Raw genomic sequence first — 27,098 nt, 5'->3', positions numbered from 1 at the left:
CCTTTGGCATCTATTCAAATGACTTGGTTATAACAATTTTCTTAAAGAGAGTTAAGGTGGCCATACCCATAGAGATCCGCTCACCAAACGAGCAAATCTCTCCCCAATATGCCCACCTTGAGGTGGGCGTTATCGGGCTGATCCGATCGTGGGCCTTAGGGCTTAAAGGAAGAGGAAAGATACAGAGGCATTCTATTGCCAATAGATTAGCTGCAATAGTGCAAGCTAGAATGCTATATTTATTCTGTAGAATGTTTTACCATACCTGAGTAAAAAGCTCTAGAAGCTCTCTGTTTGTTTAGGATAGTAGCTGCAGTATTAGCTTGGTATGACTTCACTTCCTGCCTGAGTCTCTCCCTGCTCACTTTTAGCTCTGGGCTCAGATTACAGCATAAAAGGGTGAGGGGGGGGGGAGAGGAGCAAACTGAGCATGTTCACGCCTGGGGCAAGCTGAAGGCAGTAAGTCTCATACAGAAGCCCATGTGTACACAATAGAAGGAAAGAATTGCTGTGTTTCTTTTGACAGGGGACTCAGAGCAGCATTACTTTGAGGGTTTACTGATATATTTAGGTGGACCTTTCTGATAAGGCTTACTTAGTTTTAACCTTCTCCTTTAATGATCGGATCATAGGGGCGGTCGGTTCTCTGGACCATATCAACGAACAGATGCGGTCCGTGATCCGGCAGGATTTTTACCCCTGTCCAATCAACATCTAGCCGACTCTGGGACAGATATCAATCGGGGAAGCCCGTTGGAGGGCCACACACATGGGCCAATAAGCTGCCAACTTGGTCTGTCGGCAGCTTTTATCAGCCCGTGTATGGCCACCTTAAGAATCTATCTGAAATTAAAGTGATACTGACACTAAAAAATGAATTTTAGCATATGAATGTACATTAAATGTTACCTATAGGTCATGTTGATCACTTTTTGCTGAGAGGTTTGTTTTTGTATATAATTGTAAGTTGAAGTTCCTAAGCCTGACTCTCTGACACACTGACTTTGCCAACCTGACTGTCCCATCTCAGCCTGTTAGTTACAGTTTCTAATGCTAACGGACTCCTGCTGCACAAATATGGCAGCCCCCTCATACAGGAACATGGGGGATCAGACAGGTAATGTAAAAGCATTGGGCAAATACTTTATGGCAAAGTTAGAAGTAGCTTGCAAAGCCAATATTATAATAGATGTAAAAAAAAGTTTAATTTCAGGTGTCAGTATCTCTTTAAGGAACACAAGGAGGTTCCTGGGCTAAATATGGATAGTTTCTTTATTGTGCCACTGGGGTTATCATGGTCTGTTACCTATTGCAAATTACATGGGTATATATCCTAAGTCTAAGATAAACTAGTGTATTGCACCATAAAAGCAGGTGCAGCTCTTTGCATTGCTTGAATCATTGCCAGTCATATAGTGCCATTGCACACATTGCATAACAAATTGGATGTGATTATGGCTCAGCCACATTGGGATTGCAGTCCTATTCAGTTTATAGTTCTCATGAATCCTAAACTGGAGTTTGCCAAGATAACCGTACAGTTATAAATGACATCCACCTTCAGTATAAAAGGCATTCAATTACAAACAAACAGCAGGTCCAGAAAGTATTGGAAACACAGCCAGGAAACACGTATTATTATCTGTGCAACTGGATAATGATCTACTTACTGTTGGTTACAAGTTGGTTACGCCATACAAACACCAGCTCCACTTCTACACAATTCATTCCATACTCACTTGCTCAGTTTTGCTCCACCATTGCACCCCAACCACATTTTATTTAAAAGCTGAGAACTCTTCTCCTTGGATAAGGAGGCATGCACTTTCAAAACGGTCACATTTTATACAGGAATGCTACAGACATAGCAAATTATTTACTTTATATCAAAAAATATATATATATAAAAAGCATGTATATGCATGTATCATATTAATATTCTCCCAACACAACAAACACAAAGTAGTTCACAACAGCAGCATATATATTGGAATGATACTGAAATACAAAACTACATATTTTAAGATATTCATTGCCAAGCTGCTCGGACATTGCCTGATCGTGTAGGCCTCAGCAATGCACCGCTGGATCCTGTCCTCTCGCTCCGACTCGTTGCACTGGACATCCTTGAAAAGCCTCCTTAAAATATTGTGCAAAAGAGAATTAGATACTGGAACACAGAAGACAGTAACCATAAAATTACAAATTGTTCAAGTACACTGGTTTGTATGTGTGTATTCACCGTGGCTTCAGCTGGAAATGTTAAAGGGGTGGTTCACCTTTAAGTTAGCTTTTATTATGTTATAGAATGCTAATTCTGAGCAACTTTTCAACTGGCCTTAATTTTTTATTTGTTACAGTTTTTTTTTTTATTACTTGCCTTCTTCTTCTTCTGACCCCATCTAAAAACAAATGGTCTGTAAGGTTACACATTTATTGTTATTGCTACTTTTTATTACTTATCTTTCTATTCAGACCTCTCTCCAGTCTCCCATTCAAATCAATGCATGGCTGCTAGGGTTTTTTTTGACTCTAGCAATCAAATTGCTGAAATTGCAAAATGGAGAGCTGCTGAATAAAAAGCTAAATAACTCAAAACCCACAAATAATAAAAAATGAAAACCAATTGCAAATTGTCTTAGAATACCACTTTACATCATACTAAAAGTTTATTTAAAGGTGAACAACCCCTTTAAGATTAAGAATTAGCAATGCTAAAAACAGCAATTCCTTTACAATTCCTCGCTTGCGAGGGGACATGATTACACTTTACAAGTACATTAGAGGACATTATAGACAAATGGCAGGGGACCTTTTTACCCATAAGTGGATCACCGTACCAGAGGCCACCCCTTTAGACTAGAAGAAAAGAACTTTCATTTGAAGCAACGTACCGTATATACTCGAGTATAAGCCGACCCGAGTATAAGCCGAGGTACCTAATTTTACCTACAAAAACTGGGAAAACTTATTGACTCTAGTATAAGCCTAGACACAACTACAGCCCTGTCTCCCAGCAGCGCACATTCTGCCAAAGAGACCCCCCCAGCGATCAACCGGACTTCTTTGCAAAGCTGATGATGACAGAGAATTGCCAAACGGATTACTGTGTGAATTGTCCCACTGTCCCACTACCATGTGCAGAGGGTGCTGTTTGATATTGCCATCACTGTTATTCTTTCATATAACCAACAGAGGGCGCTGTGTGATATTGCAGTCACTGTTATTCTTTCATATAACCAACAGAGGGCGCTGTGTGATATTGCAGTCACTGTTATTCTTTCATATAACCAACAGAGGGCGCTGTGTGATATTGCAGTCCCTGTTATTCTTTCATACAACCAACAGATGGTGCTGTGTGATATTGCAGTCCCTGTTATTCTTTCATACAACCAACAGATGGCACTGTGTGATATTGCAGTCCCTGTTATTCTTTCATACAACCAACAGATGGTGCTGTGTGATATTGCAGTCCCTGTTATTCTTTCATACAACCAACAGATGGCACTGTGTGATTTTGCAGTCCCTGTTATTCTTTCATACAACCAACAGATGGCGCTGTGTGATATTGCAGTCACTGTTAATCTTTCATATAACCAACAGAGGGCGCACTGTTATTCTTTCGTATAACCAACAGAGGGCATTGTGGGATATTGCAGTCTCTCACCAAGTGAACTGTTGGTATAGGAATGATTAAAAGTGACTGCAATCACAGCTACTCGGGTCGGGTACCGCTGACCCGAGTATAAGCCGAGGTAGACTTTTTCAGCACATTTTGGATGCTGAAAAACTCGGCTTATACTCGGGTATACGGTAGGTGGTTCTTCACAGTCAGGACAGTGAGGTTGTGGAATGCACTGCCGGGTGATGTTGTGATGGCTGATTCAGTTAATGCCTTTAAGAATGGCTTGGATGATTTCTTGGAAATAATATCAAAGGCTATTGTGATACTAAGCTCTATAGTTAGTATAGATATGGGTATATAGAATTTAATTAAAAGTAGGGAGGGGTTTGTGTATAGACGCTGGGTTTTCATTTGGAGTGGTTGAACTTGATGGACTTTGTCTTTTTTCAACCCAATTTAACTATGTAACTATTATTCTTACTAACTTATAGAGCTTCAAGTATAATTGTGTTGCATTGCATTGTGTAAAAGGAAAACACAGCCAAATGCAGAGTCAAGCTAATAATTATTTAGCACAGACTAGTAGCCTGAGAGAGAAAAAAAAAGTCCAGTGTTCCTTGTGGAACAAAAAGGTACTTGCACTCTGTCCATGCTGCTTTATGGGTGCTTGGTCAAATGAATCGTATATATACATTTTTATTGCATAATCACTGTGCATCCATCGTTTTTACCCACATTGGGGCCTTTATCAAGGATGTGGGTCAAAAGTCTACTAAAAAAATCACTAATCAAACATTAAACCCTACACAGTTGTTTTGGCTACAATAATGATGACATATCTTAGCTGGGCTCAAGTACAAGGTTCTATTTAGTATTACAGAGAAAAAGGAATTTTTTTTAAAAAAATATGAATTTTTTCAACAATAGGCACGCTACACACACACACGGAAAGCTAAATGCCCTTTTAGGGTAAGGCCAGACGAGGAGATTCGGGGAGATTTTGTCGCCTGGCGACTTATCGCCACGTCTTTTGCGCGACTATCTCCCCGAACTGCCTCAGCGTCTTTTCCCCATAGGCTACAGCGCAAAATCGCCTGCACTAATGCACACACGGCGATGCGTTTTCAATAGTTGCCCAACGCATCGCCACGTGTGCATTAGCGCAGGCAATTTTGAGCTGTAGCCTATGGGGAAAAGACGCTGAGGCAGTTCGGGGAGATAGTTGCGCAAAAGACGTGCGGATAAGTCGCCAGGCGACAAAATCTCCCCGAATCTCCTCGTCTGGCCTTACCCTTAGGCTTAGCCTTGACTAATATCAGTTACTGGTTAAACACAAAGGATTACATATGACACCCTATTTTTTTGGCACATACCACAGGCTACAACACAGGGGTGAGGTGGGCTGCTTCACTAGTGGAGGGAAAGTATGTGAATGTGTGTATGTACTAAGAGCCATAGGCTGTGGTACTATTGGGGTGTCATTTGGCTGAAATTATAACCAATCAGAAAAGTTTACATAGCAAATATATATTCTTAGATACAGAATTGTGATTATTAAGAAGGTGGCAGTGTATATGGAAACCCAAAAAGCTGTCCATGACATCATTGTATGTGTGTGTATGTATATGTGTGTGTGTATATATATATATATATATATATATATATATATATATATATATATATATATATAGTGGGGGAATGGCTCTTTAGGTAGTAGCAGCAGCAACTCCTTTCACACAGACAGTAGACAGTACACAGGTTTCAAGCTGATATCACGTGTGCATTTATTTAACACAGCAGCTTAAACAGCAACATAACAGTTTATACCCTTTGGGAAGGCAGTAAACAAAAATAGTCCAGCTGTACTGATAAATGAAAATGTCCTTTTCCCAAAGGTCCCACAGTCTCCCACTGGGGCAATATAAGTCCAGCAAACAAAATTAACTGTTAACTCACAGTCCTTTGGAGATTCCTTGTGCTTTTCTCCTGGAAGCAGCCGCTCCCCAAACACTTAAGGCAGTAGCTGGTAGCCAGTCCTTGCTACCAGATAACTTGTCTCTTTCTGGAAACTTGTGCCCAGCAATAAAAGTCCTTATGCTTTGAACACAGGTAACATGCAGTTACTAAGCAAACTTTTAACACAGCCCTCCAGTAGCTCTCCCTTCTCTCTCTCTCTCTCTCTAGGGCAGAGAGCAGCCTAATCAGACCCCACCTTTTACTCCAGGTGAGGCTAATCACCTCCCTGCTACTCAGAGCCTCATTTTCACATCCCTCTGCACTGCTTCATAGAGAATTCTGGGAGGGATATACTTTCCATCTATGATTTTCCCAACCATGCTACATATCCTCCCCCTCTGCTCAAACTTGTTGGGTTGAGCACACTTGGCCACCAGACAGTGTACCCTAGAGAGAGCATCAGCATTTTCCTGTTGACTCCCTGGTCTGTGTTCTACTACAAACTTGAAATTTTGTAGTGCCAGAAACCATCTGGTGACCCTGGCGTTTTTCTCTTTGTTTTGCGCCATCCACGTTAAAGGAGCGTGATCAGTCACTAACCTGAACTGGCGCCCTAAGAGATAGTACCTTAGGGCTTCTAGAGCCCACTTAATGGCCAGACACTCCTTTTCCACAATGGCATAATTTCTTTCCCCTGACGTTAGCTTCCTGCTAAGGTAGGCCACTTGGTGTTCTTCACCCCTGATCACCTGGGACAAAACAGTGCCTAGTCCCACATCTGAGGCATCTGTTTGAACTATGAATTTGCGGTTGAAATCAGGGGTTATCAAAACTGGGCACTTACAGAGAACAGTTTTTAGATTTTGGAATGCTGTCTCTGCTTCTGGGTTCCATGTAACCATGGCAGATTTTCTACCTCTAGTTAACTCTGTTAGTGGGGCTGCGATAGTGGCAAAATTTGGCACAAATCTCCTGTAGTAGCCCACCATTCCTAAAAAAGCTCTTACTTGTTTTTTTGACAGTGGCTGGGGCCAGTTTTGTATAGCCTCAATTTTGTGTATCTGGGGCTTAATTACCCCCTTCCAATTACATATCCCAGGTAACGGGCCTCTTCTAACCCAAGGGCACATTTTTTTGGGTTGGCTGTTAAACCAGCCGCTCTGATTGAATCCAGAACAGCCTGGACTCTGGGTAAGTGACTTTGCCAATCTGTGCTGAAGATGACCACGTCATCAAGATAGGCTGAGGCATATTTCTGATGGGGCTTCAGAACACGGTCCATCAGCCTTTGAAATGTAGCTGGGGCCCAATGTAAACCAAAAGGCAGTACTTTGTACTGGAATAACCCTTCAGGGGTAGAAAAAGCAGTTTTCTCTTTGGCCCTGTCAGTTAAGGGAACTTGCCAGTAACCCTTTGTGAGGTCAAGGGTGGTTATATACCTTGCTGGGCCAAACCTCTCAATCAGCTCATCTACTCTGGGCATGGGGTATGCGTCAAATTTAGAGACTTCATTTAATTTTCTGAAATCATTACAAAAACGGAGACTGCCATCTGGCTTAGGAATTAAGACAATGGGGTTAGACCACTCACTGCATGACTCTTCTATTACCCCAAGCTCTAACATCTTTTTAACTTCATCTGAGATCGCCTGCCTGCGAGCTTCAGGCACCCTATAGGGTTTCAAGTTTACTTTTACCCCAGGTTCTGTCATAATGTCATGGTTAATCACCTTGGTTCGCCCTGGCAACTCTGAAAACACATCCTTATTTCTTTGTAAGAACTCTTTTACCTCTTGGGTTTGACTTGGCGACAGGGTCTCAGATATTTTTACCTCTGGAACCAAACTACCTGCTGTTTCCCTAGGGAAGGTTACAGCCGCAAGGGTCTCGCGGTCCTTCCAGGGCTTAATCAAATTTACATGATACACTTGGTAGGGTTTCCTTTTCCCAGGTTGATGAACCTTGTAATTAACTTCTCCTACCTTCTCTACAATCTCATAAGGACCTTGCCATTTTGCTAAGAATTTACTTTCTACTGTGGGAACAAGAACCAGTACTCTATCCCCCGGATTAAAGGTTCTCACCCTAGCCGAGCGATTATACACCCTCGACTGGGCCTCCTGAGCCTGTTGCAAATGCTCCCGTACAATAGGCATAACCTTTTCGATTCTATCTTGCATTTGACTGATATGTTCGATTACACTCTTAAAGGGAGTGGCTTCCTGTTCCCAGGTCTCCTTAGTAATATCCAGGAGACCCCTTGGGTGTCTACCATACACCAGTTCAAAAGGAGAGAACCCAGTGGAAGCTTGGGGCACCTGCCGTATGGCAAACATGAGGTAAGGTAAAAGGCCATCCCAGTCCTTACCATCCGAAGCTACCACCCTCTTTAACATGCCTTTTAGCGTTTTGTTAAACCTCTCTACCAGCCCATCTGTTTGGGGGTGGTACACTGAGGTACGCAGTTGGGTGATTTTCAATAACTTACACAATTCTTTTGTTACCTTTGACATAAAGGGTGTCCCCTGGTCAGTGAGGATCTCCTTTGGGATCCCTGTACGTGTAAACATCAGAACCAGCTCTTTGGCAATGCTTTTTGCTGAGGCGTTCCTTAGTGGAATTGCCTCGGGATACCGCGTGGCATAATCAAGTACAACAAGGATATATTGGTGTCCCCTAGCAGATCTGACTAGAGGGCCTACCAGATCCATGGCAATCCTGTCAAAAGGTACCTCAATTATAGGCAAGGGTATAAGGGGACTTTTGAAATGTGGCATTGGGGCCGTTAACTGACAAATGGGACAGGAATCACAATATTGTTTTACCTCTCGGTGTACCCCAATCCAGTAAAACCTTTGTAACACCCGGTCTTTCGTTTTCTCATAGCCCAAATGTCCCCCTAACACATGGGCGTGTGCCAGATCCAGCACTGTACGTCTATGGGCTTGGGGAACTATCAGTTGCTCTATCCTCTCACCCTGTACTTCATTTACTCTATACAGTAAATCCTTTTCCATTGCAAAATGAGGAAATATTTTATCAGCACCTGGTTCCTGGGGCACCCCATTTACAACCTTTATTTGTTCCCGAGCTTTACTTAAGGTGGGGTCCCTTAGTTGGGCAGTGCCGAAATTATCCCGAGAAATGGGTAGATCAGGCAGATCAAGTTCAGGCTCCGCATCCTCTCCTACCAAGACCTCTAAAGGGAAATTGCAATTTTTATCTGGGGCCACTCCTACAGCCTCACCTGGGGAAAAACACTCTAAAGGCTCAGGACATATGGGAAGATTAGACTCTAAAGATTCAGGACATATTGGGGAAATAGACATTGGAGGCACACTTCCCTCCTCGCACCCTTTTACTTTACCCCATAAGTCCCAAAACACAGGAAAATCACGTCCCAAAATAACATCATGCATTAAATTTGTTACCACTCCCACTTCATGAATGCAAATTCCACCAGCCGTTTCAAAAGAGAGGGAAGCTGTGGGATAGTTTTTAACATCCCCATGTATGCAAATAACTCCCATCTGGCATGACTGTAGCTTCTGCTTGTCTACCAGGCTTGCATGAACCAAAGTTACCAGACTTCCAGAGTCTAGAAGGCCAGAAACTTCCTGCCCGTCTACTTTGACGGTACACATTTGTGGCTCCACTTCTGCACCAGGTTGGGCAATACACACAGGCTTAGCAACTAAGGACAAATGTGGTTGTGCAGTGCTACAATCCATGGGTTCCAGGGTAAGTGGGCAACTGGCTGCCATATGCCCTGGCTCATGACAGCGCCAACAAATTACTTGTCCTCTATCCCTAACTTGCAGGTCTGGTTTAGTGCTTTGCCCTCTCAATGGCTTGGTCATGGAACCATTTCCACCTTTTGGGGCCTCTTTCCACCCTTTAGTGGTTGGTATGTCTTTACCTATACCCGGTGCCTTTTGACTCTTAGGGCCAGCACTTTTAGCTGTTGAACTTTGAAGAAAATCCTCTGTGGTAAGAAAGCGCTCCACCAGGGCCACCATCTGGTTAGCATCAGTTGCATCAGCTTGGCCTGCAAAACGTTGCAGCCGAATAGGTAAAGCATGGAGAAAACGATCCAGGACCACTCTTTCCACTATTAGTGCAGGAGTTAATTCCTCTGGTTGTAGCCACTTTTGGACAAGATGTATTAGGTCATACATCTGAGACCTTACAGGTTTGACCACATCAAATGTCCAGGCATGTACCCGCTGGGCCCTCATAGCCAGGGTTACTCCCAACCGGGCCACTATTTCCGCTTTTAACTTTTGGTACTGATGGGCATCCTCTGGATTCAAATCAAAATTAGCCTTTTGCGACTCTCCGGACAAAAAGGGAGCAAGCACCCCCGCCCACTGGTCAGGTGAAAGTTTTTCCTGCTCTGCCACTTTTTCAAATATGGCGAGATAAGCCTCCACATCATCCTCTGATGTCATCTTTTGTAAAGAGGTTTGCACTCTTTTATACACAGAGACGGGCTCTCTTGATCCACTTTGGAACTTTTCCATAGTGTCGATCCGTTTTAGAAGCTGACTGTTGATAGCCTGCTGTTCCTTTAAAGCTGTTTGAGCAGACTCTGCGAGTATTTGATTAGTCCGCTGCTAATGAGCATTGGCTTGCAGCAGATGCTCATTGGCGTGCTGCTGCTGAGCATTGGACTTTACAAGTTCTTTTAGAATCTCCTCCATATTGGCAATGTTCTGTGAAAGTCACCCTACTGTGCTTGATATAACAATCCTTTAATATGACTGTCTCTTTAAGGAGCTGCCCGCATCCTCCACCAATTGTGGGGGAATGGCTCTTTAGGTAGTAGCAGCAGCAACTCCTTTCACACAGACAGTAGACAGTACACAGGTTTCCAGCTGATATCACGTGTGCATTTATTTAACACAGCAGCTTAAACAGCAACATAACAGTTCATACCCTTTGGGAAGGCAGTAAACAAAAATAGTCCAGCTGTACTGATAAATGAAAATGTCCTTTTCCCAAAGGTCCCACAGTCTCCCACTGGGGCAATATAAGTCCAGCAAACAAAATTAACTGTTAACTCACAGTCCTTTGGAGATTCCTTGTGCTTTTCTCCTGGAAGCAGCCGCTCCCCAAACACTTAAGGCAGTAGCTGGTAGCCAGTCCTTGCTACCAGATAACTTGTCTCTTTCTGGAAACTTGTGCCCAGCAATAAAAGTCCTTATGCTTTGAACACAGGTAACATGCAGTTACTAAGCAAACTTAGTACTGCTTCATAGAGAATTCTGGGAGGGATATACTTTCCATCTATGATTTTCCCAACCATGCTACAATATATATATATATATATATATATATATATATATATACACACACACACATATATATATAAAATGGTTACAGGTCCCTAGACTTTCTCAAAGAGTAAGAATATTTTGTGACCTTCGGGTAGCAAAGATTATAGCCACAGTTTTCAGCACAGAAAATGGAGACGGACAGCACCTTTAACGTTTAGACGCAGCTTGACTGGCTTTTATTTCAAACACAATGAGCAGGTTCAACACTCTTGCTTCACATAAACATTAACAGTTCCGCTTTAACACCCTCACTTGTGTTCACACAAAAGTCACATTTCCGGCCCTCACTGGCGTGGACGTACACAACTCCCAAAATTCTCTCTGGGACTCACTCTAGACACTTGTCTCCTGGGAGGGGTTTCTCTCTCCAGTCCTTTGGACCTCTCTCTAACACTTTAACTCAGTGGGGAATCACTCTCTCTTGCCCAGCTTCACAAGAATCTCCTTCTTCCACTCAAGGAGGTCTCAAGGGGGAAGCTCCAGGGGCGATCCACCAATGAGGCGAGGTTAGAAACTTGCCTCAGACGGCAGCGCCCCCTGGTTGCCAGGGGCAGCAAAAATGCCGCTCCTGGTAACTTTTGATAGCCAAATTTCCATTATAGTACCTGGAGATTACAACCCAGCAATTGCGCTCTGTGCACGACCCCCCGACCCCCTCTGGTGCTGAAAAGGAGAGTGCTGTGGGGAGGGTGGGGCAGCAGAATGAAGGCTGCCTCGGGCAGCAAAATGGCCAGGGAAGCTCTAAAGTTGTAGTTCACACCTCCTTTTAACTACAGCTCACCTGCAGTCTTATTACTTAGCTACCTTTACTTTGGCAGCTGGAGCAAGGATTGGAAGCCCACCCTGCTCTCTTCCATTCACTCCAGGAACCCATTATCAAGCTTTTCCTAAGCTGGTACACAATTACACAGCTTTACTTGCTGCAGCAACAAATACTTTCCTAGGAGTTTTCATTTCACCAGTCTAACAATGGTGAAATATACATGCAATTGTGCCCTTTTGACACACATATCTTACAAAATATATATCAAGTTACCTGATGATACAGAGGGGCTGAGGCGGCTTACTGATGCTTTTCCAGGCCTGGGGGACAATGCAGTTGCGCTCAGGTATCCTGCTTGACGCTGATAATCCATAAATTGCTCAGTACGGGTCATGCCAACTGTTGGCTTTACAGATTCAAGCCTTTTTAGAAGAGCCTGCAAAACAAATAAATTGCATCAGTCTCTATCAGGGGTGTCCAAACTTTTGGCTCGCAGGGCCACATTGGAAAAAGAAAAATTGTCTGGGGCCACACATGAAATACACAAACACGTTTGATTTGTAAAAGTAAAGGAAATACACAGAAAAGAACTACAATGGCAGTTGGATAACCAGATGGAGCTATACACTGGAAAATGGGACACCTGGATATTAAATAGACTTATTATTATATTATTATTACTAACTGGGCAATGGGCCTCCTCCTCTCTCCTCCTATATCCTTTGCGACATGACTTTTCCTCGGGAACCAAGCTGGGCCACATTCATATGCATCCCGGGCCGCATGTGGCCCTCGGGCCGCAGTTTGGACACCCCTGGTCTCTATTATATGCCAGTCTTGTGTAGCTATAGCAAAACCATCAATAAAAATCCAAGGCTGATAAATAAAGGTTGGGAAACATGACAAAAACGTATCTACATTGTCTAAGGGCAATGGCACTTTAGAGAGTAACAGTTTCTAGTCTAATGCCTCTGAATGGAATTAAAGACCACCTAAAGCTGTCTAGTTATTAATTTAGTGCCAACTCCTTTACACAGTGCTTTACACGATGTATGAGATTAAACATCATTCACATCAGTCCCTTCCCCAGTGGAGCTTACATGCTAAGGTCCTAAATCACACACACATTACAGTCAATTTAATCCCAATCAACCACAGGGGTTGTTTGCTTTTAAATGAACTTTTAGTGTGATGTACAGAGTTATATTCTGCAATTTGCAACTGGTCTTAATTTTGTTGTGTGGTTTTTGAATTATTTTTATTTCTGTTTAGTAGCTCTTCGGTTTTAAAATTTTAGCAGCTACGTGCTTGTTAGGGTCCAATTTACCCTAGCAACCAGGCAATGGTTTGATTGAGAGATTGGAAGATGAATAGGAGAGCCCTGAGTAGAAATATAAATAATAAAAAGTAACAAAAACAATAAAATTGTAGCCTCACAGTGCAACAGTATTTTGGCTGCCAGGGTCAGTGATCCAGCTGAAAAATTGCTAAGAATTGTGTGTTCTATTACACGCTAAAAATGTACTTAAAGGATAAGTAATCCTTTATAATAAGTGAGTGTAAAATTGAGGTTGATGCTATTCTAAGTACTTTTGTAGTTTACATTCATTATTTATTTTGTTTTAATTCCAAGATATTAAGGGATACATGTGCTGTTAATATGAATGAATTTTGTTACAACAGCGCCACCTGCTGGTCAGTTTCCAACCAGTCTGACCACCAAGTAGTCAAGGAAGTTGTCAGGAGAACGAAAGAGGCTGCTCTGATGTCCTCCTGCTTAGGAAAACCAATTAGAAACCTTTCTTGCATCTTTCCTAAGCAGAAGAACATCAGAGCAGTCTCATCAATTTTACATTCACTTATTTTAAAGGTTTACTTATCCTTTAACCTGCCAGTATGTTTTGTATGAGTGTGGGAGAAAACCAACAGAAACCCACACAGGCACAGGGAAGACATAGGGAGTTCTTGCAGATAGTGCCTAGGCTAGAATTGAATTCAGGACCCGAGTGTTGCAAGGCAGAAATGCTACCCATGTATTTTAAATCAAAAGTGTAAAGGCTTCCAGTTGTGCACAAGGGAAAGAACGTGGCATTTAGAACAGATGACCAATAACACATGCTTGGATGAGTGCCATGCTGGTCATGTTAAACGAAGAAGCCTTATGAACAGAAGGAAATAAAGTAGAGGGAAGAAGGGGTGCCTGAAATAGAACAAGCTCACATTCCAGAACGGGCTGTGCTTAAGCACACTCAATGTTCTCCCTGAACCATTTCTATGCTGTACAGAGCCCAGGGCTGGATTTGTGGTGAGGCCAGGGCCGGATTTGCAGCATAGGTGCCCCTAGGCCAATCGCCTGACCGATGCCCCACCGTGTGGTCCCGGACACCTTTCCCGGAAAGCGCACACAGGCAGAACTGGGGAGCTGCCCGTCCCCAGTACTCCTCAGCAAGCGGCTGGCCCCTACGATTCTGCCGCCCTAGGCCCGGGCCTTTGTGGCCTCGCCACAAATCCGGGCCTGGGCAAGGCCACAAAGGTTCGGGCCTAGGAAGGCAAAGTATTAGGGGCGGCATGCCGCTCTTGTCACTTTGTTGGGAGAACTGGGGACGCATGCTCTGGCTCCTCCTCCGTGCTTCTAGTGCGGGTAGAGGTAGCGAAGGCAGGCTCTAGGGGCACCCGCACATGAAATCCAGCCCAGACAGAGCCTCAAGATCTTATCTTTTTGTTTGTACAGGTAGCTTAAAAAGGAGTACTGTTAGCCATCTACTTCTCTGAGCAGCCCCAGAGTTTAAGAGACTTGGGAGCCCAAGGCCAGCCTAAGCAAACTTGCGCCTCGAACACCACTCACCACTGCCAAAAACAAATCCACCAGCCTTCTCCATTTGGTCTTCTGTCACTCCCACTGCCAGAGACAAACCTACCCCTTTCCCCACTCTGTCTTTTGTCACTGCAGCTACTGCTTGTCCCCCTATCCCCATTGAGGAACAGTGCAATCCACCTCCATTCCACTCACGTCTCCCTCAAGTTGCACCATAGGCAGATGCCTAGCTTGCCGACCCCTAGTTCTGGCCCTACATGCTATATCTGTGTAAACTACATCTGTAGCACATGTAAAGTGGCTTAGGCTAATGGCACAATAGACATATTCCACCAGATTTCACTGCACACACACAGATAGACGTACGCCTGAAAACATGCACTTAAAGGAGAAGGAAAGTCATTAACCACTTGGGGGTGCCAAATGTTAGGCACCCCCAAGTGAATGTATTTACTTACCTCAAACCCCGGTCTGGTCTGGTGCTCCTATCAGCAGAAAACTGCACCGGCCCAAGGTTTTCTTGCGGCTGCAAATGCGCAGCCGCGAGGGAAAAGCCAAACTTTAACTAAAAATTTGGCTTTTTCCTGCGCACATGCGTCTGCAGCAGGAAATTTGAAGAGAGAAGAAGCCGGAAGCCGTGGTGCTCACTGAAATAGTGGCCAGGGGTTTCAAGTAAGTAAATACATTCACTTGGGAGTGCCTAACATTTGGTACCTCCAAGTGGTTAATGACTTTCCTTCTCCTTTAATGGGAAAGGTCTTTCATAAGCACATGACATGTGGACATCATAGTTATCAGTGACTATGGACTGGGTACAGAATTGGGGGGTACCGACATTGCTCTGCAGTTATTTTCTGCATACTGTGACAATAGCCTTAGTTTTTTAAGTTATGCCATTGGTTTAGCTTTGTACTGGACAAACTAAGGATATCTATAAACCAGGTCCATCTTAGTTGTACTTGAACAGAAAGATTAGAAAGCTGATTCTGAGTTCAGCCTTGTTTCCAAGCAGAGGCAGTGTGCAGATCTGTTCCCTTGACAAGAGCCTGAGCTTCAGACAGCTGGAATGGCAGGCAGCTGACTATTACGCAATAACACCTGTTCCAATTTATTTATACTACAAACTCGCTCTGCCTAAATGTCACTTTCACAGCGTTGCACGGACTCGCTGCCACATTTATTTTTTTCTGCTTTAGCAAACAGCAACCATGATGCTTACTATAGTGATACTGACTGCAATAACCTAATAGCAGCACTGTATGGCTGACATAGAATTACCCTGGGGTATAATTGTAACTACAACAACAAAAAAATCAACAGTTTCTCGCGGCTCTCTTCTTAAAGGAACAGTAACATCAAAAAATTTAAGTGTTTTAAAGTACGGTAATAAAAATATAATGCAGTGTTGCTCTGCACTGGTAAAACGGCTGCGTTTGCTTCAGAAAACGACTATTGTTTATATAAACAGGGTCAGACTGCAGCCTTGGGGCCCACCTAGGAAGGGCCCTCCTGGCAGTCCCCAGGGACCCCCTCCAGACCCAGACTCCCTGGCCTGGCACGTGTGCATGCGCGGACCCTGCGTGTTGCGCGCGTATGTATGGAGCCGCACAGGATTATTTCTTTATAGGGCAGTGGGGGAACAGGTCTGGGCTGGCCGGGGCCCACCAGGTTTTTTCCCGGTGTCCCGTAGGCCCAGTCCGACACTGTATGTAAATAAGCTGATGTGTAGCAATGGGGGCAGCCATTCAAAGGAGAAAAGGCTCAGGTTACACAGCAGATAGCATTATGTTCTACAGAGCTTATCTACTTATCTGTTATCCACTATTAATCCTGTGCCATATAGCCTTTTTTCAATTTCCACCATTGCTACACAGCAGCTTGTTTATATGAACTATAGTAGTGTTTATGAAGCAAACAGGTCAGTTTTACCAGTGCAGGGCAACACTACATGATATTTCCATTACTTTAAAACACTTTCATTTTTTTGTGTTACTGTTCCTTTAAGTGTGTCAGGGGGTGGGGACAGTATATAGTCTATGGGCGGTGCCCAGCCCTTAGAAGCAATGCTGTGGTCAGATAGCATTTTCTCTTGTCTGTCAAAGCTTAGCACTGCCCCCAGCAATGTACATAACAATGAGCTTGAGAGTTTTTGCATGGAGGACCAACTGTCACTATTCTGTGTGTGGCAGCCAGGGCACTTTACTCTAAATGACATTATGAGCATTGACAAGCAGACAGGGATGATTTGTCTGCTACTGACTGCTGAATGGCATGTCAAAACAATTCCTTAATGGCTTTTGTGTCTTGCTGGCCTTGGGTTCATAGATTGGCTGCTAGGGGAAGCCCTTTTGAGCATCAAACGGTGTCAACCATATTAAATAATTTTTTTTTAAAGAGGATGTTCACCTTTGAGCCAAATTTTAATCTGATGTAGAGAGTGATATTCTGAGATAAATTGCAATTGATTATCATTTTTTATTATTTGTGGTTTTTGAGTTATTTGGCTTTTCATTGAGCTTCAATTTGCAATTTCAGCAATCTGGTTGCTAGGGTCCAAATTACCCTAGCAACCATTTATTGATTTGAATAAGAGACTGGAATATGAATAGGAGAGGCCTGAATAGAAGGATCAGTAATAAAAAGTAGCACTAACAATATATCTGTAGCCTTACAAATCATTTATTTATTAGACGGGGTCATTGACCCCCACATTTGAAAGCTGGAAAGAGTCAGAAGAAAAGGGCAAATAATTAAAAAAACTATAAAAAATAAATAACGAAGTCCAATTAAAAAGCTGTTAGAATTGGCAATTCTATAACACACAAAGTTAACTTAAAGGTGAATCACCGCTTTAACATTACAGTAATAAAACCTTCAAAATACTTTATAAATAATGTTTTCTATGGTATAGAAAGTCCCTTAGAGGTTCTGCCAAATTTATGCGTCATGACATTTGGAGGCCCATTTACCAAAGATCGAATTTCGAGTTTACTGCCATAAACACACATGAACTCGACCAATCGAAATTTATTATAATAATCTAATTTTTTTTAAACCTGGGTGAATAGGATCGACCCGAAAACTTGAATCTAATTTGTATTAGATTTGGATGTTAAAAACCCGATTTAAGTTTTTTCCGCAGATTGTCAGGAAAGCTGCAAACAACTCCAAATTGATCCCTGGGCATCTCCCACTGACTTAAAAAGCAATTCGGCGGAGTATGATAAATCTCGAAAATCGAAGTTCAAATTTTTTTTAAAAACTCTAATTGAATTTGAATAACTCCCTAGTCGAATGTGACAGTTTTGAACATAAAAAAACGAAAAAAATTAGAATTTCCAATTCGACCCTTGATAAATCTGCCCCTAAGCATCTTTCTCGAGGAGGCTGTTTTGGTGCTATACACAGCACAGTTAGCTGCTGACATGGTTAGGAGTGGCTGAGTCAGCAGAGTGTATTGTTATCTTAAGCTGTGCAGGGCCGGATTTACATAGCTGTTCATCTCCCCTGTGCCCTCCCCTTTATTCGCACAAAATGTCATGAACGGGACCATAGAAATGTGGATTAACACATGGGAAATTTAAAAACCTATTGTATCTCCAGCGCATCCTCAGTATTTATGAACCAATGTGGGTGTGGTTGTGCAGCATGCCACCCCCTAAAATCCTGCAGCCCTAGGCCCGGGCCTTGGTGGCCCTTTCACAAATCCGGGCCTGAAGCTATGTGGTATTACATACATAATTCGGCATTCATACTTACGCTTAAAGTGCTCAACCATTACTGTTGTACATACACTACACATAATTTAGAAGGAACAGTGTGCATGATTCCCTAACAGTAACATGCACATATGGCTTTACAGGGACTCAATCACCAGAGGCATCAGATGTGGTGCAATAATGCCCTCTGCTGGTTGTTCAAAACATAATTATATTCATACAGCAAAGTTGCTATAAGTAAAAGGACACTCATCCTGATCTCTCAAAAACAGCAACCTAACTCAAAGAAGAACTAAAGTTACATCACAGGGGGGTGCCAAAATGTTAGAATAAAATCGCTTACCTGATACCTTGAGCCCTGGCCCCTCGCCCTGTACCCAGACCCTTGTCGCTACCTTATTCAGATTATTTCATCATCTTTTCATTCTGGTTCGGGCAGATGTACTTACAGTAGACTGCGAACCGAACTTAGAAATGAAAAGCCACCATTTTCACTCTAGCGTGCATGTGCATGCCCAGAGAAAAGAAAAGTGAAGAAAGAAATGCTGTAGAAATATCTGGTCTGATTCTGTTTTCCTCTAACAGGAGCACCTTCCTGGGGTTTAAGGTAAGCTATTACAATCACTGTGCCTAACATTTGGCACCAACCCCCCCCCCCCCCCCCCCCGGTGATTATGACTTAAATTCTCCTTTAATGGGCCCCACAGCACACAAACTAGAACCCCAGAAACTTTTTGAATATACATTTTTTCATAAACCTATACTGAAACTACTCATAAAGCAGAGCCCAACTTGGTCCCTGAGCAGTAGCAGGGATCAGTAGCCAAATTTACGAGCCGCTACAGAGTTCTCAACTGTGTTTGGGGGCTTCTGGACCTGCTGCCTCCGGAGATGGCAGATCCAATGTCACCTCAGAGTACAAGTCACATGACTGCTAGCAGCTGGGAAACGGACAATATGTCAGATTTCTAAATTAAATATAAAAAAATCTGTTTGCTCTTTTGAGAAATGGATTACAGTGCAGAATTAGAATGGAGCAGCACTATTAACTGATAAAAAAAAAAAAAAAGAAAAAAAAAAACTTTCCCATGATAGTATCCCTTTAACAAATTATTTAATAGTGGAGATGCCTAACAAAAGCCCCCCTCAGTAAATTAAAGTTTCATAAAGATGTTAGTGTTTATAAAGAAAAATATTTCTGCAACATTGCAAGGGCTGCACTGACTCCGAAAAGGTGGCCTTTCTGGCTGAGCATGCTGATTAGGCTCAGCTTAGTGCAGTATCAGTGTAATTAACTCTCTCCCTGCCAGCCAGCACTGCTCCAGAGCCACTGTACTATTCCTATTTGTTAAAGTAGGATCTGCAAACATAGAATCATAATCTCTAGCACTCTATCTTTCCTGCTGTGAAGTAGAGTCTACATCATTGGTACATCATAAGATAAAAGTCTGGTGTTGAAAACAGTGGCTCCCCTTGTGAGGAGTCTCTTTTTAGCGTGATGAAAAACCGATGCAGGAAAGATTTCTTAGTAGTATTCACCTTGGATTAGGGTACTTACCATGTTTTCCCTTTCAATGCGTTGCTGCTCCTTCTGTCTATTCAGTGCACTATGGTACAGCCTGGTTGGAGCAGAGATTGGCTTTTTGGGAGTAATGCTTTTGCTACGGGGTTTGGCTGCCTGGTGTGACAGTTCCTTCAGCAGTCTCTGGTTTTCCCGCTCAATCTGCCTCACTTCCTCATTTGAAAAAGAGAAGTTCTTCTTGTTATGCATGACTGGCTGTTCAGTCTGTACTGGCCCGGGTTCCTTTTTATCCAGGTGCATAAATGCTAGAAAAAAACAAACATACAGTATATATTGCCGATCAACTTGCAGAAGAAAAAAATAAGGAACTAAAATAATCTGAAAGCTTTTCTTATGCTTCATTTTAGTAGTGTAGGCCAGCGTCACACGCAGTTGTTTCAGAAACCGCTCACCTAATCCCGCTCTGATGTCTGCATGATGTTTGCCTCAAAATCCACTGTGTGTGTCTGCACATAGGCTAACACTGTGCCTTTTAGTGCAGACACTAGAGCAGGATGAAGCAAACATTTTGGCTGTATCTTGGCCTGTGATAGCCTGTAATTTTCTACAACATGTTTATCTAGATATAGCTTAGCCTTTTGTGCAAACTCCAACTGACCATTTTTCTCACCCCCATTTATAAAGAAAGTTCACATTCACTGACCAAAAATACAAATGAAATAAGTTTGCCAGATCCAGCCTGGAAAAAAAATCCCATTCCTGAAAAGTTTCTCTTGGGTGAAAGAAAAGAACAAAGAAAAGACTAAAGAAGAATTGTTTACATAAGGGATGCACCGAATCCACGGTTTTGGTGCATCCCTAGTTTGGTGCATCCCTAGTTTACATTACCTTTAAGAAGCTGGTTTAGGTCTACTGCATCTTGAACAGCCTTCTGCCTATTCTTCAAGTCATTATCTGGATCTATGGGTACAATATATGAAATATGTTACTGATATCACTTCTTGGAAGCATGGTCCATGTAAAAACAAATCAAGATATGTGGTAATTCAACATCAATGAGCCTTCAAGGCTCAACTTTCATGTCATACTAGTGTTTTTATTGAAGTTTCCAATCTACCAACATTTATAAACAGGCTTCTGAATAAGGTCCTATTCTATTTCAATATCAGGATACGCTAGCTGATTAATAAATGGGACCAACTACTTTATATTATTAAAACATATTTGGGCCTCTTTACCTCTTGTATCGATTATTGGTTGTTTTTGCATGTAATCTTGTATGGCCACACCGATATATTGTACAGCGCTGTGGAATATTTGACACTTTATATTTACATTTTAATATTAATAAGCAAGATATACAAAGAGCAGAGGGTCAACATAAGAATGAAGCTCATTGTTTTCAACTTCAACCACAGTACTGCTGTGCTGGCTGCAAAGGGGTTAAGGGACTGTTACAAGAAACGTCTCCGCACACTTCTCTACACAGTACTCTCACCCCTTGTCAGCTTATTTAAATACTTTTCTGCAGTGTACTCAACCTCCTCCTCATCTGTCTAAAGATGCTTTCAATTAATTATGTGGGAGCTAACCAGCATAACTCATGCATATTAGTGGACTAGGGCCATGTTCTCTTTTCCAAGTACATAACCAAAATCTGTACATCGCCACAAATCTGTACCTTCTTCACAAGCAAAAGTGTTGAATTTGCCGTGTAGCAAGTTAAAGTATTCTCATTTCCAAACACATAAAACAAGAAACTTTTTTTCACTCCAGTTATTAACCTCAAAAGGTAAAGAGTAGCTAAACACATTTGTTCATTCTGCTGATGGCCTAAACTAAAGGATCGAGTTCTTATTATTTTGTGCCCGTGGTCTTTTCTTGTTCTCTGTCCTCTCGACTTGTTCCAGGTTTTGCTTTCCTACTTATTGGATGGTTTGCCTTTAAATTAACTTTCAGTATGATGTAGACATTCAGATTCTAAGACTATTTGCAATAGGCTTTCATTTTTTATTTGTTGTGTTTTTTTAATTATTTAGGTTTTTCTTCAGCAGTACTCCAGTGTGGAATTTAAGCAGCTATCAAGAAAATGATAAGTAAATTAAAGTAACGACAATAAAATTGTAGCCTCCACAGGCTAATAGTTTTTTGGCTGCCAGGGTCAGTGACCCCCATCTAACTGCTGGAATTCAGTAGCAGGCTCCGAAACAGATGCTAAAAGGACGAAAATAAAGAGCAATTTGATTATTTCAGAACTTGATTATTTCATATTTAGAAAATGTCTTATTTTAGTATGATATATTAAATGTTCATTTTTCGCAATAGTTCCCCTTTAAGTTATTTTCTGACTTCCTATCCAACACCTAATTTTTCTCTGCCATGCAAGTACCTACCTCCCTGCTTTCTCGCTTGGTTACCAAAAGTGACAAGCAGCAAATAAATTTGTAGAGTACTGGTTACCACTGACAGCGATTTTAACCCACCAATAAGTACCCTGGCCCTAAACTACTCACTAATCTGCAAGTTTATATTCAAAAACCTTATTGAGGCCTCAGAAAATTACCAACTGCTACAGGGATGGTGGAAGGTGTTTGTCCATACACTGAGAAAGCGGATAGCTGCAACTGGGGTGTTTCAGCTGGACATTCCTGGACTAGACCCAACAGAGTCTTGCAGTCCTATCCTTGTCCAGCTGATCTATAACCTCCCATTGCACTCTCAAGGCATTTCCTTTCTGCGAATTTCATATTTCTTTAGTTGTTCCCCATTATCCTCTCTCTCCAAAATGTTCTTATGCCAATCTAAAAATTACAATTCTCTCTTATATTTCTCAAATGTCTACCCTCCCCATATTCGACATGTTTTCCTACAGGATAAAAGATATTAATATTGGAATTACCATATATTTCTTGACTGATGTTCTCTTGTCGTTTAAATTTACTTTTAAGTGCTTCATTGGTAGCAGCAAGGTCAAATGACTGTATAGGACTGATATCTGGTGTTGAAAGTGGTGTTACATCAGTAACAGTGTCTTCTGACTCCTCAGCATAGTCCCTCAATTCTCTCATCGCCGAGCGAGAGGACTTCCTTTCTGGAGATCGCATTAATGATCCTTTTGTAGCGTGATATGATGATTTTGATGCACCATCATCTGAGCCAGTGTCTGAGTACTCAGTATCTGAACTAGATATTGTAGAAACAAAGTCTCTGTTGGATTTTCCAGTGCTTTTCTTTCCAATATTTGTTTGTTTTGCGGTTTTGGGCCTTGAATTGTGACTTTCCTCTTCGCTGCTATCTTCCTCATCTGTGTAATAATTGTCTTCAAACTCTCGCCTTATTTGGGGAATGCCAGTTGGGATGGTGGCTTCTATCCGTAAACTTTGTGCCGAGGTCCTACCAGACTTAAGTGTACTATCAGGTCTGGGAGCAGTTGATGGAAATGATGCTTCTGCAGTTTTTCCCTCATATACATGGCTTCTCCCATTCTCTTCAGATACATTTTCTACAACATTTTGCTTATTTTCATATGAAATAACATTGACATCTTTCTTCACTTTTGAGTTTATATTTTCTTGCTTGCTTGAACCTGAAAAAGTGGCACCTACTTTAGTTGCACTCTCATCAGCATCGCTGTCAAAAAAGGAATGATCAACTTCACCATCATCAGAGAGGTTGTCATACCGATCCATATTGTCCTAAGATTCTTAGATCTAAAAGATATAAGTAAAAGAAAGAAAAATACCAGTGTTAAAAAAATTGTGTACAAGTTACCTAGTTTGCACTTTATAAGCTGCTCTTTAATTTGTATCCAAGTGGCTCTTCATAGTTTTCAAATTCCTACCCCATATGCAATCAAACATATTCTTCATGCATACTAATTATAAAATGTATATCTATATGTAGCAAGTCAAAACTAAGTTTAATACATATAGCAAGCTGAGCAGAACATGTTCATTGGTTAGGGTTTAACCAATCCTAAGCGTACTTCTATACCTGAATGTATACTGCTATCATGTTACATATAATATAAAAACAAGAGAAGCTAAATCTATATGTTTGCTATTAATATTTTACCAAACACCAACATTTTTATCAGCATTGTGCAATATGTTAAAGGCATATAAAACACTTACAAACAATGATCCCTCTTATTCCTTCCTGGCTATGTGCACAAAAATTATTTATTATTTATATTAAACTTTTGTGCACAGTTTTTCAATTAATACAAAAATTTGTGTTTTCACACAAAATTGTTTGTGCGCACCACAATTTGTTGTATGCACGAGTGCACACCTTAGAGGGAACATTCCTTACAAATGCTGAAAGAAAAAGAAGAGTTGAGATTTGCTTGTTAGATGTTATATAAAAAGAATACAAGATGAAAGTTAAAGGGGTTAACACTTTTTTTCAGTTTAGTTCTTTTCAGATAGTTCACTTTTTCCAATAACTTTCTATTTTTTTTTTTTAAATCTTGAAGTGGAAAGTTTCATTTTCACCTTATGTCTTTCTGAAGCTGCTCCAGTCGGGGGGGGGGGGGTCGCCCTTCTGAGCAGAATCCCTGAGTTTTATTAAAGGCAGCTATAATATTTGATACAATAGTTGCCAATATTCCAATGATACTGCTGATAAATGTATCAACTAATGTAGCAAATTGTAACAGTTCAGAATCTCCACCTGAATTACTGAGCTGCCAGACTGAAACACCAGAGACAGGGATATTAAACATAAATTTTGGAAAAATTGTAAAAAATAAAAGATAGAAAGCAATTGAAAAAAAGTATTTAATTCTGGTGAACAGTGTGAAAACAACTGAACTGAAAAAAAGTGTTTGGCACTTCCATAGTTGTAATAAATGTTGTAAAACAGCAATCCGTAAGGCAAAGAAAGGGAATGAAGACAGCATAGCGGCGGAGGCTAAGACTACCCCCAAAAAGTTTTTGAAGTATATTAATAGTAAAAAGATGCAGGCTGAGAGTATTGCCTCCTTTAAATAATGGTACCAGTATGGTTGTAACAGATACAGAAAAGGCAAATATGCTAAATCAGTTCTTTTCCTCAGTGTATACAATAGAGGAGTCTGAGTTCCCAGGCTCACTTCATAGCTGCACTGATGGCTCAGTTCAATCTAGTCAGTGGCTGATCCAGGATATGATCCATAAAGCTTTAATAAAAATTAATGTAAACAAGGCTCCAGGGCCTGATGGCATACACCCCTGGGTTCTAAGAGCGCTTATTTCAGTTTTAGACCAACCCCTATTTCTGATTTTCTCCGATTTGCTTTCATCTGGATGGTACCACCTATGGATTGGAAAAAAGCTGATGTCATTTCAAAATTTAAAAAGGGATTACTATCTCAGCCTGGCATTATAGTCCAGTAAATTTGACATCTGTGGTGGCAAATTATTTGAAGGCTTGTTATGGGATCACATACAAAATTTTGTCCTAGTGAATGGCATTATTAGCAGCAATCAGCATGGCTTTATGAAGGATAGGTCATTTCAGACAAAGTGATTGCTTTTTATGATGAGGTAAGTAGGATGCTGGACAGTGGGGGGCAGGTGATCAACATATTTGGATTTTGCCAACGCGTTTGATGCCGTGCCCCACAAACGACTGCTTTCTAAACTAAGATCTGTTGAGAGTGGTTCATGCTCGGCTTGGAGTAAGGTTCTTAGTGGGGTCCCTCAGGGCTCGGTATTGGGTCCACTTTAATTTAACTTGTTCATTAATGACTTAGGGGAGGGTATTGTAAGTAATGTATCAAGTTTTTGCAGAGGACACAAAACTATCCAGTCCAATTAATTCCATCCAGGATGTGGCATCCTTGCAACTGGATCTTGACAAACTGGCAATCTGGGCAGCTAAGTGGCGAATGATATTCAAAATGTAAATGCATGCACCTGGGATGTAAAAATATCCAAGCCACTTATACCCTTAATGGGACTGCACTAGGCAATTCCATTATGGAAAATAACCTTGGAGTCCTTGTAGATAATAAAGTAGGCAGTAGCAAGCAATGCCAATCAGCAGCATCCAAGGCAAATAAGGTCTTGAGCTGTATTAAAAGGGGCATAGAGTCACGGGATGAGGGGGTCATTCTTCCTCTGTATAGAGCACTGGTAAGGTCCCATCTAGAATATGCCGTACAGTTTTGATCTCCATTACTCAAACAGGACATTATTGTATTAGAGAGGGTCCAGAGAAGGGCAACGATGCTGGTAAAAGGTATTGAAAATCTCAGCTATGAGGAAAGACTGGCATATTTGGGGATGTTCACGCTGGAGAAGAGGCGCTTAAGGGGTATTATGATAACTATGTATAAATATATAAGGGGATCATATAATAATCTCTCTAATGCTTTATTTACCAGTAGGTCTTTCCAGCTGACACAAGGTCACCCATTCCAATTAGAAGAAAAGAGGTTCCGCCTAAATATTCATAAGGGGTTTTTTACAGTGAGAGCTGTAAAGATGTGGAATTCTCTCCCTGAATCAGTTGTACAGGCTGATACATTAGAAAGCTTTAAGAAGGGGTTGGATAGCTTTTTAGCAAGTGAGGGAATACAGGGTTATGGGAAATAGCTCATAGTCCAAGTTGATCCAGGAACTAGACCAATTGCCATTTTGGAGTCAGGAAGGAATTTTTCCACATCTGAGGCAAATTGGAGAGGCTTCAGATGGGTTTTTTGCCTTCCTCTGGATCAACTGGCAGTTAGGCAGGGTAAAATCGAGTTCAAAGGGTGAACTTGATGGATGTGTGTCTTTTTTCAACATAACTTACTATGTTGCTATGTTACTTTGTTATGAGCAGAAGGTGCAGCAATGAGCAAAATTAGGAGTCAGCAAAGCAAGAGATGGCGCTGAGTATGACACTTAGCAGCTGACAGTGGCTTGTAGATTTGAATGCTAATCATAAAATATAAGGCTGCTCATGATATGGAAGGGTAATGTACGACAAGGACAAATATGCAGTGAACAGCAAGTTAGTATATGGTAGGGGAATGTATTAAACGTTGGTCATCTCATGACATGGAAAAGAAGCTTATTTATGAAGTGCCTGTTCATGATAAGGAAGAGCGGATTGTCTAAAGAACGGTACTAGCAAATGCTATGCTAATGATGCAGTAGTGCAAGTAATAACCTGTATGATACGCACTGGCTGCTTCTCCAAGCAATGACTCTGGAAATGTATGGGAGCATTATACATACCGCCCAACAGTCCTGCTTTTCTCGGGACAGTCCTGATTTTCTTGCCACAGACCTAGTCTCGAATCGCTGTTTATGCCCAGCTCCTTGACTCCTGGCCGACGTCACAAATCTCATCTCGCGAGATTGTGTCGCCACACCTATATAAGCGCACT

At 41.7% G+C, this 27,098-nt stretch overlaps 1 protein-coding gene across 1 annotated transcript; it reads right to left on the bottom strand.

Moving 5' to 3' along the window:
* Positions 1 to 1,004: 1,004 nt before the first annotated feature.
* cfap97.L (cilia and flagella associated protein 97 L homeolog) lies at positions 1,005 to 27,098 on the bottom strand. The gene is made up of 6 exons (XM_018230414.2): positions 26,947 to 27,098; positions 22,638 to 23,448; positions 20,627 to 20,698; positions 19,775 to 20,043; positions 11,956 to 12,118; positions 1,005 to 2,139 (listed from the first exon to the last, which is right to left on the bottom strand). The coding sequence occupies exons 2-6, from the start codon at positions 23,425 to 23,427 to the stop codon at positions 2,030 to 2,032; spliced, it is 1,404 nt and encodes a 467-aa protein (XP_018085903.1). The 5' UTR covers positions 23,428 to 23,448; positions 26,947 to 27,098; the 3' UTR covers positions 1,005 to 2,029.

The sequence above is a fragment of the Xenopus laevis genome, chromosome 1L, assembly GCF_017654675.1.
Source record: "Xenopus laevis strain J_2021 chromosome 1L, Xenopus_laevis_v10.1, whole genome shotgun sequence".
Classification (NCBI taxonomy): Eukaryota; Metazoa; Chordata; class Amphibia; order Anura; family Pipidae; genus Xenopus; species Xenopus laevis.
Note: the sequence above shows the minus strand (reverse complement) of the source record. Positions and strands in the feature narration are given on the sequence as shown.